The 14,829-nt window shown below is 30.6% G+C and overlaps 1 protein-coding gene across 1 annotated transcript; it reads left to right on the forward strand.

The window, feature by feature from the left end:
• The first annotated feature begins 2,779 nt into the window (after positions 1-2,779).
• LOC119683187 (transcription initiation factor IIB-like) lies at positions 2,780-4,092 on the forward strand. Its single transcript, XM_038096805.1, has 5 exons — positions 2,780-2,890; positions 3,006-3,180; positions 3,246-3,477; positions 3,537-3,658; positions 3,722-4,092. Exons 1-5 carry the CDS (start codon positions 2,886-2,888, stop codon positions 3,917-3,919), a joined length of 732 nt encoding a protein of 243 aa, XP_037952733.1. The 5' UTR covers positions 2,780-2,885; the 3' UTR covers positions 3,920-4,092.
• The last annotated feature ends 10,737 nt before the right edge of the window (positions 4,093-14,829 follow it).

The raw sequence follows: 14,829 nt of genomic DNA on the forward strand, positions 1-14,829 counted from the left end.
CAGTCAGATGCATTTAAAAAAGCGAGAGTGTGGCCAATGCTAATGCTGGCGATATCGCCAGCTAATTTAAACCTGGTTCTAGACAAGCCTGGATATAAACATATTGAGCGTTCTGGTTTGACCATCAATACACACGCGTTACAGGAAATGCTGCAGGTTTTCAGAGTTTTACAGAGCTTAGCCCCATACCGTCTTATGGTCTAGTGCCCTGTTAACACAAATATTAACATAGATACCTCTGGTTTGTTCCTGTATATCAAGTCAAAAATTATTCTTATTCATTTGGAATAAATTGGCCATGTAGCCCTTGACCTTAGTGCTGAGGTAGTATAACCCAACTCCCTACTTGACTGTCGCAAAAATTGGTTATAACTCAACCTACGACTGTAGTTGACAGTGGCAGGGATTGATATAGAGGTAACCGTAGAAGAAGTGCCCAGTCTAGCAAGCATATCATATATGTTAATATTGTATGATTTCTATAGAACAGGAATTAGATATGTTATATGTGTATTATAGGAATAAAAATTTCATTTTTTTTGTAAGTTAATAAATAAAACGATTTTTTTTTATTAATATTTAAATTTCATACATCAAAAATATAATTCTATTTCAATTTGAATAGTATTGAGGAATACTTTGATCCAATTTAAGGATGACCAAAAGACCTTTTTCAAATTCAATACTTCTTCTTACAATTTGATACAAATTTTCATTGCCAATTCCAGTTCCTTCACCATTAATACCAGTAAGTATACGCACTTTACAGATCCTAACAATATTGCTGCGTGAATACGCTTAACGTTTAAATGTATAAATACTCTGAAGAAATATTTTGCTCTAAATGCAATCGGTTTCGTTTTTCATAATTCTTAAATAGCATTTATGAGTTTTATTCAAAATTTATGGTATATCCCTGATTTTGTCTACATAATTTTGTCTAATTAATGCTTTTGTTTGGATGTCTCAAAACTCCGACACTAAATATAAAATTGTTTATATATAATCAGTCAGAGATATTATAATTTTTAAAAAAATTAAAACATATGTGCATATTGTGTACATTATAATGTACATATGAATGTATATAATTACCTCTGATAGAATGTGATGGTTATTCTTAAAAGTATGACTACAAAACCTGCTGCACTCATTAAAAGAACTGGATTTTCTGTATCAAGTATACTCCAAATTAAAACGGAAAGTACATTATAAAACATTTTTAAACACTCTAAGAGATTCCACATCTCAAATTAATAATAAATGAATTCGTAACAAATATAAAAATTTTGAGTATAATTTAAAATATAATTATTTTATACACACATATATTTAAGTAATAATCTGCATATCAGTTTGACAATAAAATCCATGTACATATATATTTCTTAGTTTTAAGCGACAGAGTATCTAGACTAGTTACAGGTTTCCTACCATTAACCAAGTCATTTGCACTTTTAAGTATCGTACTTTGCAAATCATGGTCTCAATTTTTATTCCATTACTGTATTATTACTTTGTTTACCCTCCGCACACTATTTTCTATTCGTAGGTCTTTCGTACTCCATAGAAGTGAAATGGGCGTTTTAATTTCAGTTAGGAGCATAAGGACTTATACTGCAACTCACGTAGTTCCTCATTAGTTTCTAGTAAATTTCTTACTCCTACCTTTGTGCGGGCACAAACAATTTCCTTACAGTTTTCTTGGAATTTTCTTTGTTTTTCTTTACATACCTTTCTTCATAATTCTTGCATAATTTTAGGTAAATCAGCCATTCTTTTAGCAAATTGGTAAACACAAGTTTCGTGAGGCAAGAAAAACTATTTTACAAATATTGGTAGAAATTTCAGTGTATAAGAGCAACAACACGTAGTGTTAATTTCAAAATTTGTTTAGAAACACGACTTCGAGTGCAGTTAATTATTGATGCATTGCAATACGTGCACTTAACCTACAAAGGTTAGAATGTAGTCATTTTTAGAAAATACTTGTGGATATTGAAATATACTCAAGAATATAATTATTATAACAGATCAAGTAAAACTCAAATAAAGTGCCAAATTACACTCTTTACACAGATTTTTATGGAATAGGTTTGTGTAAAGTTTGGTGAGAACACCAATGCCGCGCAAATAAACCATACAAAAATTTAAATTCAAACCAAAACAGCTGATTCACACATTAACACAAATTTTACTCGAAATAAAATGTACGAGTTAAGTCTGTGTAGCATTTTCAAATTTCGACAGGGATGTTATGTTCTCTCAGAAGCTCTTATTTACTCGAAAATTTGCTGATGGAACGCATTTGTGTATACACAGTGTTACTCAAAGTTACTACGAGTAACTCGTGGTACTTTCAAAATCTTTCATTTCGCCATTTTTGCACCAAAAAGTTATCGATAACGCATAAAATTATATATATTAAAATCGATATTGGTTGCTGGTTTTGAGCTCAAAGTCGATTTCCATCAGGAAAGTTTGTGATGTAAAGCCCGTACAAGACTTCTAATTTGTTTCATATAATCAATTATATCTGACAACTTAAAAATAACTAATAAAAAGATAAGAAGAAGCTGACATTTTATTCAACTAATAAACATATTTCTATCGTTATTTTTAGAAAATTGCAATTTTCGTCCACATAAGAGCCATTGGTGTTGCATGAGATGCAACCTTAAAAAACAGTATTCAAATGAACCAAATTAAATTAAATAAATCATGAAAAATGCAACCATGCGTTGACTAAATCTATTACAATTTAAAAAATTTTTAGTCACATATGTCATTAATAATTTTTTAATGCATATTTAATTTCTCGTAAATGTTTCAAAAAGTTTTGGGTTTTCTTAGAATCGCAGAAGGAAAAAAACAATTCAGTTACGATGAGGTAAGTGTGAAAACTCTTGAATTACGATTATATTAATTAAAAACAATATTTTGGTTATACAAATTAAGATACCATAATTTATATTAAATGTAAACTTTTATCAAATACTTAACAGCGGTGCTAGTATTGAACAAGATATTGAAACATATGGGCTTTCAATACTTACGAGATGCACAGACGATCCAAAAGATAAAGTATTTGGTAAACCGTTCAGCATAGTTCGAGAGTTTTGTAGCCGTGCCCATATGCCTGATTCAATTGCACATCGCGCTCAGGAATACTTTAAAAAGGTATTTAAATTTTATCGACCTTATCATATTTCCATTTAAAACGCACTTGAACTCAATTTATTTAGTATGCTCAATACTTTAACTTACGAGTTGAAACCAAATGTAAGTGTTTGGCAGCCATATATATGGCTGCAAGGGTTGAGTCTGTACCCAGATCGTATAGAGAGTTAGCTGTTATTGGAGGTGTTTCCGCTTACCAGATCGCTGCAACAGTTAAGAAGTTTCTGCGTACCTTAGAAGTCAAGCAGGGTAACGTCAATTGCACTGATTTCATTAGTCGGTTTGGTTTTCAATTAGGTAAATCCTGATGTCATTTTACTGAAAATATAAAATAATAATTATATTAATATTTTAAGAACTGTCAAGTAATGTTATTAGTGCAGCACATCTCATTGCGGAAAATATTAAAGACTTCAAGAACATTTACGGAAGGTCGCCAACATCTATAGCAGCAACTGCACTCTACTTAGCAGCTCAGGTACCAATAATTAAATAAATTAAATGTATTTAATATCCTTATATAGAATTCTTTTATATTAAGAATGAGGGCTTAAGCTTAACTACAAAAGCGGTAGCAGACATTATTGGAATATCTTCTACCACAATAAATTTGATAGTTAAAGCTGCACGAGAAGCAGTGACCAAAAAGGCCTCCAAAGTCTTGGGTGAAGTTCTTGAAAATCAACTCCAAAATTACAACAAAAATAAGACTTTAAGTATATTCGACGAGTCAAGATAAGTTTTAAAATATTTTCCGGATTCTGAACTTATCTTCTACAATAACACCATATACCAGTTTTAAGTACATAAGCAAAGTACATATTCAATAATATCTAACAATTATTTGACCATAACATACTGTTGACTATTATACACCATTTTTATTTATCTTAACATTGATTTAATAATGTACTTCCAATATTTAAAAAATATATAAATATAATGGCTAAGCGTAACTGTTTAATTCCACTTACAGAATAAATTTTTATTTAAGGCAACTTTTTCCTCACCTTGACTTGACCATGACTCACATCAAATGTGAAATTGTTATTGTTTTCAATGTTAATTAAAAATTTGAGAATGAGTGTAATTTTTAGGATGATGTGACAAACGGTTCAGAAGAAGTACAAGAATTCTGTTAAGTTGGATCTGATAATGACTGATCCTCACTTAAAACTGTGTCAATAAATTTTTTATTTCAATTGTTGAAATTAAAATACTGAAAATAATACCATCGGAAATATTTCTCTTATTTCATGATATATCAAGACGAATCTAAATCAAAAATAAAACATTCAAATTGTCCATGGATACTTCAAAAAAAATTTTTTTTAATCAACAGTCAATATTAATAACTAAATATAAATAATTTTTATTACTATTATATTTATTAAAAGTTTAATTATCTATACAAAGTAACAAAATGTAGGTGTCTCTCATTGGCAGAGCCTACGATAGCGTCATCAAAGAATTGGTCTAAAATTCAAATTCTCAAAACATCCATATATCTTTGGATAAAACTATAAAATTTTTTTTCCGAAGCATTGGAATTTTTATTTAAAAAAAGAAGGCTTTAAAAAAAATTTAACCGTAATTGGAAATGAGGAGATCAAACTCATATGGGTCATTCCATATGCGAACGGCTGTTGAACTTTAATAAGACCTTCTATAATCTGTCAACAATCTTCATATATCTATTACTCAAAATTTGAATGATTGTTACTATATAAATGGTCTAACTTTTAATATGTATTCAGTACCCATAGTTTAAAATGATTTAAAGCATAGCCTATCCATATATATCACCCCTTAAAAATTTCAGGAGAACTCCGAAAAAAAATGGTTGAAAAATTATTAATCCAACATAAAATTGTTAAAATATTACACAAAGTCCGCATAACTCAAACTTTTTAACTAAACTTAAAACTTAAATACGACTTTGAGATATTTTCACCATCATTATCAATACTCTCTAGTCTCTGACAAAGAAATAATATCAAAACATTTGTATACCAGGCGAATAAAATTAAATCACAGAGTTTCTTTTTGCTTATATTTTAAATATTTACTTCTTTTTATATTGATTTATGTGAAGTTTATTTTATAAAGATTAAAACAGTTTAAAAAAAATCCATTCCTTTTCCCCAGTACAACTCCAACTATTTGGAGAAGATAAAGTTTGTGTCTAAGCACTTAAAAGATCTGAAAGTAAATTCAACTACGAAACAAGAATGGCAAGAAAGCATTTAAAACCCTCATAATTCAAATTCAAATTTCGTTAACTGCTGAACCATTTTAAAAATTAATTTTCTCAGCCTCCCCGAAGAAAAATTTAATTTAATTGATTGTCTCGTCTGTGCAGCTCCGCTCTATGCAATACAAACCCGGAAAAATTAAATGTACACAATGTAAACATTATGTCAACAGTGCGGGCGGGAGCGAACGGTTGGACAAAGTATACGTGCCTAGGCCTGTGGTTATGGGCCAAGCGAAAAAGGGTTACATTGTGCGCACACATCAAGTGGCGGAAGCGGCACGAAAACTGTAGCAATATTAACGCAACATGTGTACACATTTTATGCTACTTTTTTTAATGATGCCGTATTTTTTGACAGTTAACGCCTTAATACGGTTAAGTAGCATAATTTAAGGAGCTGTTCCCCTGGCAGTATTTACCCAGGCTTAAATGACAGTAGCAGAAATAATGAAAGTGCTTAATTGTTGTCAAATAAAAATAAGTAGGGTTAGGTATGCGCCGGAGACGAGTTACGGGTAAGTATTTTTTAACTGGTTTTGAAGCAAAAGTTGCCACACCTAAATTATGCAACTAAAACGCCATTTTGTAAATTATTTAAACACTTTATTTTGACATTTTAAATTAAACAATTGCGGTAGTAATTTTCGCATAAAAAATGAAATTTTTGTAATTTTATTCGTAAACGATTTGCGGCATTTCAAATAAAATGAATTTGAAAAATATTTCCGTTAATGTGGTAACTCGTTAATTTCATTATCGCAAGCCATTGCAACAATTTGCCATTACAGCGCCCGCACTCGCACCCCACAACGCCAATTTAGAGCTGAACGACCACAATTGTTGCCATATCCTGGCAATGCATGTTACGGCAAATAAATTTGTTAATTTTTTTAATCCTGCTTTAGTGTTTTAGTTGGCAGGCGTTTAACAAAAGTTCGCCTATGTATTTGGAGTGCGATAGCAAAAAATTTCACATTTCACATTATAAAATGAATTTTTGCTTTATTTTTGTGCCATTCGACGCCACATAATTTTAATAAGTTTGTCACCTCAATGCATTTGTCTCGTGCTGCAGACCCCGTAAAGCAGGCAACATTTAGCAGAAAAGCGGAAAAGCAGGCAGAAGGCAGCAGGCAGAAGGCAGCAGGCTTCCAATGATTGCACCAGCCCCTGTGCAGGTTTGACTGTTTTATTTGGTGGCCGAAATTTCAGCTATTTTAATTTATTTTCTTTTATTTTCACTGTGCGATTTGTTGTTAAAAAGTTTTGCATTTGCTACATTTCAGTTCTAATTAAAAGTAAGAAACTCTTATTTAGTAGTTTCGAAATTTCATACGGAATTCCAGTTGACACATGCAAACACACAGATGAACTCTTCCGAGAAATTCTGCGCACTCTTACAGGGTACGAAGTTTTGGGTTGCATGTAAGCGTCATGCTTCGTAAACTGGCAGGTTGTAAATTAATTGTCCTTGAGGATTTGTAATTGCCATTCGCTGTGAAAAATATTTTTAACTTATTTTGATACTGAAAATATTGTTGAACTGCACCAGAAATTTTAAGTAATTAAAGCACAACTTTTTCGACAAAAAAGCTAATAATAATATTTCATAATTGAAAATATTTTATTAAATTTTCAACGATTCTTAAATTCATATGGAAGAGATATATATAATCGTCAACAACTTTGATTATTATGTTGAAGCTAGTTGAGTCAGTGCACTTGACCACTGTAATAGAGAATGCTCAAGAAACTACAAGCTTTCTTCATAACCCCTCTCTACGCCTGGACTGGATTATTGTTCACTTCATTACTTCATCTGACTAAACAAATCCGCATACCTATCCGAGGAGCCTGTAACCATTCTGAGGCTCGATAACTCAGTGTTGATAAGACTGTCAGTTTTTGTAAATAATTTCAGGGCTCTACACTTCATGTAGTTTCGGATAGGATCAATCTTAAAGCCCCTGGGGATGTCATTCGACCTACGGTATCATGATATATAATGTAATATAAAGGAATTGTTAAAGTGTGAAAAACGGGCTGTTATGTCAATATTAAATTTAAATTATGTTTTATTCATGCAGCCTCTAGATCTACAGTCTTGATTTACACAAAGAATACAGTAGTTGAATATTTGCCGATATCCAAAATAGTTAAGTGGTCAGCCAAAACGTTATTTAAAAATGTTAAAAAAATTACAGCTATGTTTATTTTTCCAACATAAAGAATATACATATAAATTTTCAAAAATATGTAAAAATTATAATGTTTACAATTATAAAACTCCCAATGGTTATTAATTATACAAAAACACTCAAGTTCAAACTGGAGTTTCAAGTAACGTGCAATTGACCTCATTAAAACAGCAAACCCAAAAAATGCTGGAGCGCATACTCTCCATCAGTTCAACAACATTTTTTACTATAGTTTTTATAGCATTCAATTTGTGTTAGAGAATGCATTGTAATACATAGTCGAAGTTGTCCTCAAATAAAACTCTTTTGCTCAAAAGGGAAATTTGTAGATTCAAAAGGGAAATCTGGCGATTTCTCCTAACTTGCTTATATCGAAAGTTATTGTTGCAGTCCACTTTGTTGTTTTAGCATTATTAACTTGTTATTAAATGGTAATTAAATATTCCAAAAATTTAATTCCCGTGTTGTCTGTATGGTTCTTTAGATATATTTTTTTTAATAAATTAATAAATAAATAATTGGTTTGTCCAAAGCTGCAAACATTTCATATCTGAGTTGGTCAACACAATTGAAATAAATTAGTTTGATTCCTATTTCTGGAACTATAATTATTCTGGAACTGCTATAAAAATAAAAAATTTGGTATAGAAATTTATAGCAGAACAATTAGAAGATCCATGTCAAGTGGTTCAGCTTTGACTCTCATTTTTATTTTTATCAATATGAAAAACCGTGATTTTTAATTATATATACATACCATATATATATTATTATATTTCAATTCTCTTGTAGCAGATTTATTTTTGCTAATTTTTTTATTTTTGTTAATTTATATATGTACTTTCGATTAAGTAAAATTATATAGAATTAAAGTAAAAATAAGATATATTATAATTTTCGGACAAAAACAAAAGCTGAAATCTACTCAAAAGCAAAATATGAAAATATTTTATATCTGGCGAAGGCTTACATCGCATAATCCCAGCAGTTGTAAGCAAAACTTTTTGCACTAATTAACACGGATTAGTTTCAAATTTGTATGTCGCTATAGTCGCATTAGTTTGGAACACCGAAAACATGGGAGATGAAGTTGCGAAAACAACGTCGGAGGAGTTTCAAATTACTTTCGACTGGCAACATAAACATAAACTTTAGCAACAACTACATGCAGTGATATTCTTGTCCACTCCAACTAAGAAGCTGCTTAATGTTGCATATGTGGTTATCAGATCCTTGTTTGAAATTGTGGTTCAGAGTAACAAGGGAAAACTTTGAATACAGTTTTAGTATTTTTTGTTTTTGTTTTTATTATATCTTAAAAATATATTACTATTGGGTTTTATTTATTAAATTTATTTAAACAAGTAATTTAATTTCTTTAATTAGAACTTTAATATTTCTACCTTTTATAAGAAATAATTGAAATTAACTAAAATTCAAAAACAGGATTAATGATAGATTAAATATCTAGATTAATCTAATCCTGCATAAATTTTTCGTTCACTGTTTGAGGCATTGCCTCAACCCCCTTCTGCGATTTTTTTTTTTCATAGTCGCAATAGCCTCGAAGTTGAAATTTTATGTCCGGAGAGGCCGGCGATTTTGCGATATTTTTAAATTAATCAAATCAAATAATCAAATAACAGAAGCAAATATATCTGTTGCAAGCACACTGAGTACCCGATCGCTATGGTAAGTCTTTGTGGTACGTTGTAGTATTCTTAGAAAAAGATTGAGAAATTGAAAATTAATCAATTTTAAGCAAGTTTTTAAGGGTTATCATTTAATTATTATTGAATTTTAAGTTATTAATTTATATATTTCTTGTCTTTATTACATTCAAAAAATAACAGGAACTTTAATTCTTCATTATATACTTTTCTTGCAATTTTTAATGAATTAAGGACTCACGGATAAGGTCAATATAAATTACTGTTGTAGTATGAATATTTTTTTTATATTTTTTTTTATTTTGTTTGTATCCTTTTTAATATTTTTGTAATTTTTTTTTGAAAATTTAAATTTAGTTTTAGGGTATTTTTTTTTTGTTGCTTCTTTCAATAAAAACATACAGAACAATTGTAGTATTTATGCTCTCTGGCCTGCTACAATATTTTTCGTTGTTATCCTGGCGACAAGTACTCATCTCAGTTTTTACTATTTTGTGGCCTGTTGTACCACAAATATTTGTGCATTTGTACAATTTTCATTTGTTCGCCGGAGTCGTAAATCACTTGGTGACATGGTGGCGAAATTGTTGCAGTTAATATGCCATGGATATGTGGAAGGATATTAACTACAAATAAAAACTCTATTTTATCGTTTACTCTAGCCCTTCACTCGCTTTTACGAAACATTTATTAAACTAAAGTTAAAATACATTTTTCAAGCAATTTGCCGCATCGCAATATTTTGTCATATTTTTAAAAAAAATACTCATATTTTTTGTTTAATTTTGTAAAAATTTATTTTCAAATAACTTTAGAGTAAAATTAACTACTCAACATGCTAGAGTGCTCTATACAACTACTCTAATATACAAAGAGTATATATATATATGGCAGCGAGAATGTATATATAATAAAGGTGAAATTTTCATTAACCTCTTGACATTTGAGTTGACTCTTGGCTTGTTGTACAAAGTAATTATCAGTAACTGGGTGAAGGCTATGTAAATTACCTGTCGTCCTTTTATGCTTTGTTGATTCTGCTTTCAATTTCACTTGTAAGCCAATATTTGACATGATACAATATCATGTAAAAATTATTAAACAACAGCAAATTCAATTAAAAAATATGTTCAAATATATAACAAAACAATTAAGTGCAAAAATCAAATTAAAAAATCAATTTCCGTACACAGACTCAAGCAAAGGAAAGGATATACTCGTTCTCGGTAACAGTAGTAGCTACTGTTAAAATGGAAAAATTTAAAAAATCATACAAAAAAATAATATTAGATTTTATTTATAAAAACCTATTAAAAGCTTATTTTGTTTAACAATTTTTGGTGCAATAGCAACAACAAACACGAAGAATAAATATCTCGTTAAACTCGTATGGCTTATGTGAGTGGCTAGCCAGGATGCACTTAGTACTGCAACGAGGGTAGCTCTATACGAAATTAATTGCTTTATATAGAGTGATAATTTATTAGCACAACAACGACAGCTACAACTACAGCTACAGCTACAGCTACAACAACAATAATGGCACGAAAAGACCATTGGCAAGAAAAATTTACTGAAAAGATAACATAAGCATTATCCCTGATCGTTGCAGTCAACAAGCATAAGGGTCAATCACATTAGTGGGATTGGTTGGCATGCCATGAGAGTGGGGTGTTCAGCACTCCTTCCTTACCCCTATGGAGTAGAGGTCAAACTGTTCATATCCAGCATTGATAATCACTGCAAGCAGGAGTAGAAGTCAACACATACGCAAGGGTTGGAGTTCAATTTTATTTTATTATGCGTTACACTGAAGTACTCAAAAACGCAGTGAAATACAAGCATTTAGCCAAGACCTTACATATTCACACAGACCTCATAGATACACTCATATATACTCGTCGTATATATACTCGTCATTTGTATATTTATACAGTTAAAGTCCTCATTTAAGTGCCTTATTTGATGCATTTAAGTTCGTCCTTCTCGTATGTGTCTGTGTATTTACGTTGTTTTGGGGCCCCTGCCATTGTCGGTTGCTTTCATTCCCTAAAGCATTTGTTATGCTAAACTAATATGCAATAAATTTAATCAATGCATTTAATCAAGATAATTTTATTATTGTTATTATGATGTATGATTCTGTAAATGTATGCTTACGCAAATAAAGCAGATTTTTATTGCGATAAATGCGCTTCGATATGCCTTTGTCTGCGTTGTGATTTAGTGCGATTTGGCTTAGGAATTCTTTTAGTTGCTTTAAATTGAATGACAAACTGCGTAACTACACTATAAATTATTTAGAATTTTGCAAGATTTTGTAGATTCGAAGATACACTAGAATTACGCAAAGTTAAGGAGTATATAATACCGCCCTTTCTGCGTCTTGAAGTCTGCTAACGAACGCTTGAATCCAACTACTTTACAGAATGGTATGGTTCAGTATGTTATGTTTATAAGCTGATTAACAGCAATTATGCAGTTGGGTTCACTGCACTGACAATTTTCTATTTAATATGTTTAAAGAACATTATAAGCCAATTAAACTTATTTTATTAAAAATTATTAGTAAAGACTAATAACTGTGCGGAAAGTATTATATGATTACCTATGCTGCAAATATAAGATCATAGCAATCTCAAAATATATTTTTATTAGCTTTAAAATCATCATTTAACGAACGGTAGAGAACGTTGAACTAGTCAAATTACAATATTAAATATATACAGAATATCAGACTTTGATAGTCTATTTTAATTGAAAGTGTTAACGCTTTAACTTGCCTCTGATAAACTGCTAGAACTTAAGCATAATACGATTGTTTTAGATACATAAGCTCAAATCAATAAAAAATATTCCGTGACACTTATAATATTCAACAGAAACTGATGTTAAACGCTTTATTAATAGCCAAACCTTATAGTATGTTTCCACTTCTTACTTAGTAATAATGTGTTCCATTGGCTTCATTAGACCTGTTAATTTACTTGAGATTGCTAAGTAAATTTCATAAACCATACAAAGAGCTTTCATACTTTTTAACTTACTTCAACATAAAGTACAAGGGAAATTACTAAAATTTTAAATATTTGTCATATGTTTAATATGTAAGGGTTGCAATATGAGACTACCTCTATCAAGACTAAGTAAAAGTGACCATCCATAAGCTCACCTGGAATAACGAAACTTACAAGCTTATGTAAGAACTAAACCTGCAATCTAATATCGCTTGTACCCAGCCTTTGTCTAATATGTTTAAATCCATAAAGACTTGAAAGTCAAGAGATTCCAAGAGTTTTTTTCTCTCTTTCAAGACAAAAAATACAACCAACATGTTCCCATCAATAGTATTAATGACCATCTTTGGCAAGCAGCATGACTAAAATTATTAGAAAACTGATGGGATCGAAAAGACATATATAGCGACTTAATCGAATGAGGCAAGTGAAAGTATGTCAACCATATAATGAAGGTTGGTGTTGTGAATACAGCTGAACCATTATACTAGTTTACAGCTGATATATACTTGCGCAGTTCCAATACAATAGAAATGGACTCTTTTGTTAATAATAATTAGTACTATCTACAAAATTAAAGTACGATACTGGTTTTAAGTAAAGAGGACATTTCTATTATAGATTCTATAACTAAAACTGTTAGTAATTAAACTATATAATATTGAAGAAAAATGTTTGTTTTTTAAAGTATCTTTTGATACTCAAAGATTATCTATATATTAAAACAAAAACAAAAATAAAATCAAACCATTGAAAAATATGTTTAAAAATTACAACTGTTGAAAAATGGTTATGAAAGATATTTTCCTAATAACAGATATTGCATCCGAACCAATAGTAAAAATTTATACGTATATTTATATACTCTACATATAATTATTTCTTAATTATGTCATAGCAAAAATTCTTTCTGTGAACAATTTTTTAATATTATTTTTTTTGAAGAATATACTGAGATCTGTCCTTTTTAATTATTTTAGTTATTGCTCGAATAATAAGAATAATCATTTCAGATAAGCTCTACACACCAATCCTTCTATGACAGCACAACATACTGTGTTATGACTTTAATGCAGTCTTTTCTGCTTCAATCAGGGCATGACTTGCCTACTATAAACCACTGGACATAGGAAACTAAACAGTACACTTAGTTCAATTAGAGAACTTCAGGAGCAATCACGCTGAGCTGTCGCACAGAAATGCAATAACCCAGCTTAAACTGTGAACTCTGGAATGAGAACACAAATCCCCGAAGTATTGCTTAAATATAGACGCGCATGTGGATGACGCAAAACTATAAATTATGCAGAAGCCAACTTACGCATACTAACCCAACCACCCAGAATACGCAAACAGAAGCTTAAATTGTTTAAATGCATTATTAAATGCATTATTCGGAAGGATGGTGAAGTGGGACGCTGTGTACTCGCACTTTATTTATGTGAGGAACGAATTTATATAAATTTCAGTTTAAAAGCAGCAACAGGAAATGCATAGAAAATTGCTGACATTTTTTGCAGTGTAGTAGTGCAGTATCGAAGAACATTTTCTCAATTGATATAAATATTTTCAACTATACGCATTAAATTTCACTGCACTATAAACCGTAAGTTTAAGCTGAATTAAATACCGCCTTGGGAATGTACACTAACGCAGCTTACATATTTCACAGATACTCTGGCTTAACTAAACAATAACGCCCGTTGCTTAGAGCTGAAGCAAATTTATGACGCATGTTAGGTGTGAGTTAACTTAAGCATAATGCGATTGTTTTAGATACATAAGCTCAAATCGATAAAAAATATTCTGTGGAACTTATAATTAGTTAATCAAGATTTCTTACAGCTCCAAAATTATGATTACTTTGTAGGTTTAAGCACCTAAATATATGACTAATGCTCGCTCCTGATATCTCGATCCCTCTTCGAAGGGTTATACTTCAGCTACGCCACTGCTCGTTAAACAAAAACTGAAACTATACTGTGTAGTTGACTGCGTCTGCATTGTTCAACAATCGAGTGGGCATGGTCAATATTTATGTTTGACAAGCAACGCAGTATTTTATATTTATTTGCGACATAATAATTTGTCAACAGTATTTCTTATCGCTTTTATCCAAGCTCATATTTTTATTGTTGGCTGTTTCTGTTGTCATGTCGCTGCAATAAAATTTCGCCAACAGTTTTCCAGCCTTGATTTTCCTCCAGCGCTATACTATAATATATATGTGTATTATCATATTTTCATAGCAATTCGAGTATAATAATTATATTTTTAAGTGATTTCTTATACTCATTTTATGTCTTTGCGCAAATATTTCATAGCGAGCAGCGTCCTTATGAGTTTAGTCCTTGCAGGCATTTTTAATAGTTCGGGGCGTATTTAATGTAATAAAATTGGCATTGAATTGCAATTGATTTCTCCCTTAAATAAATAGCAGTTAACGATAGTCTGGATACTTCGAAAGAAATGAACAAATAATATTTAATAAGTTTCCTTATTAGAAT

The sequence above is a fragment of the Teleopsis dalmanni genome, chromosome 2 (assembly GCF_002237135.1).
Source record: "Teleopsis dalmanni isolate 2A chromosome 2, ASM223713v2, whole genome shotgun sequence".
Lineage (NCBI taxonomy): Eukaryota > Metazoa > Arthropoda > Insecta > Diptera > Diopsidae > Teleopsis > Teleopsis dalmanni.

Coding starts and splice junctions, on each gene's coding strand:
- LOC119683187 (XM_038096805.1), top strand. Junction 3,181..3,245: donor CTCAGGAATACTTTAAAAAG/GTATTTAAATTT, acceptor CAATTTATTTAG/TATGCTCAATACTTTAACTT. Junction 3,478..3,536: donor TCGGTTTGGTTTTCAATTAG/GTAAATCCTGAT, acceptor TAATATTTTAAG/AACTGTCAAGTAATGTTATT.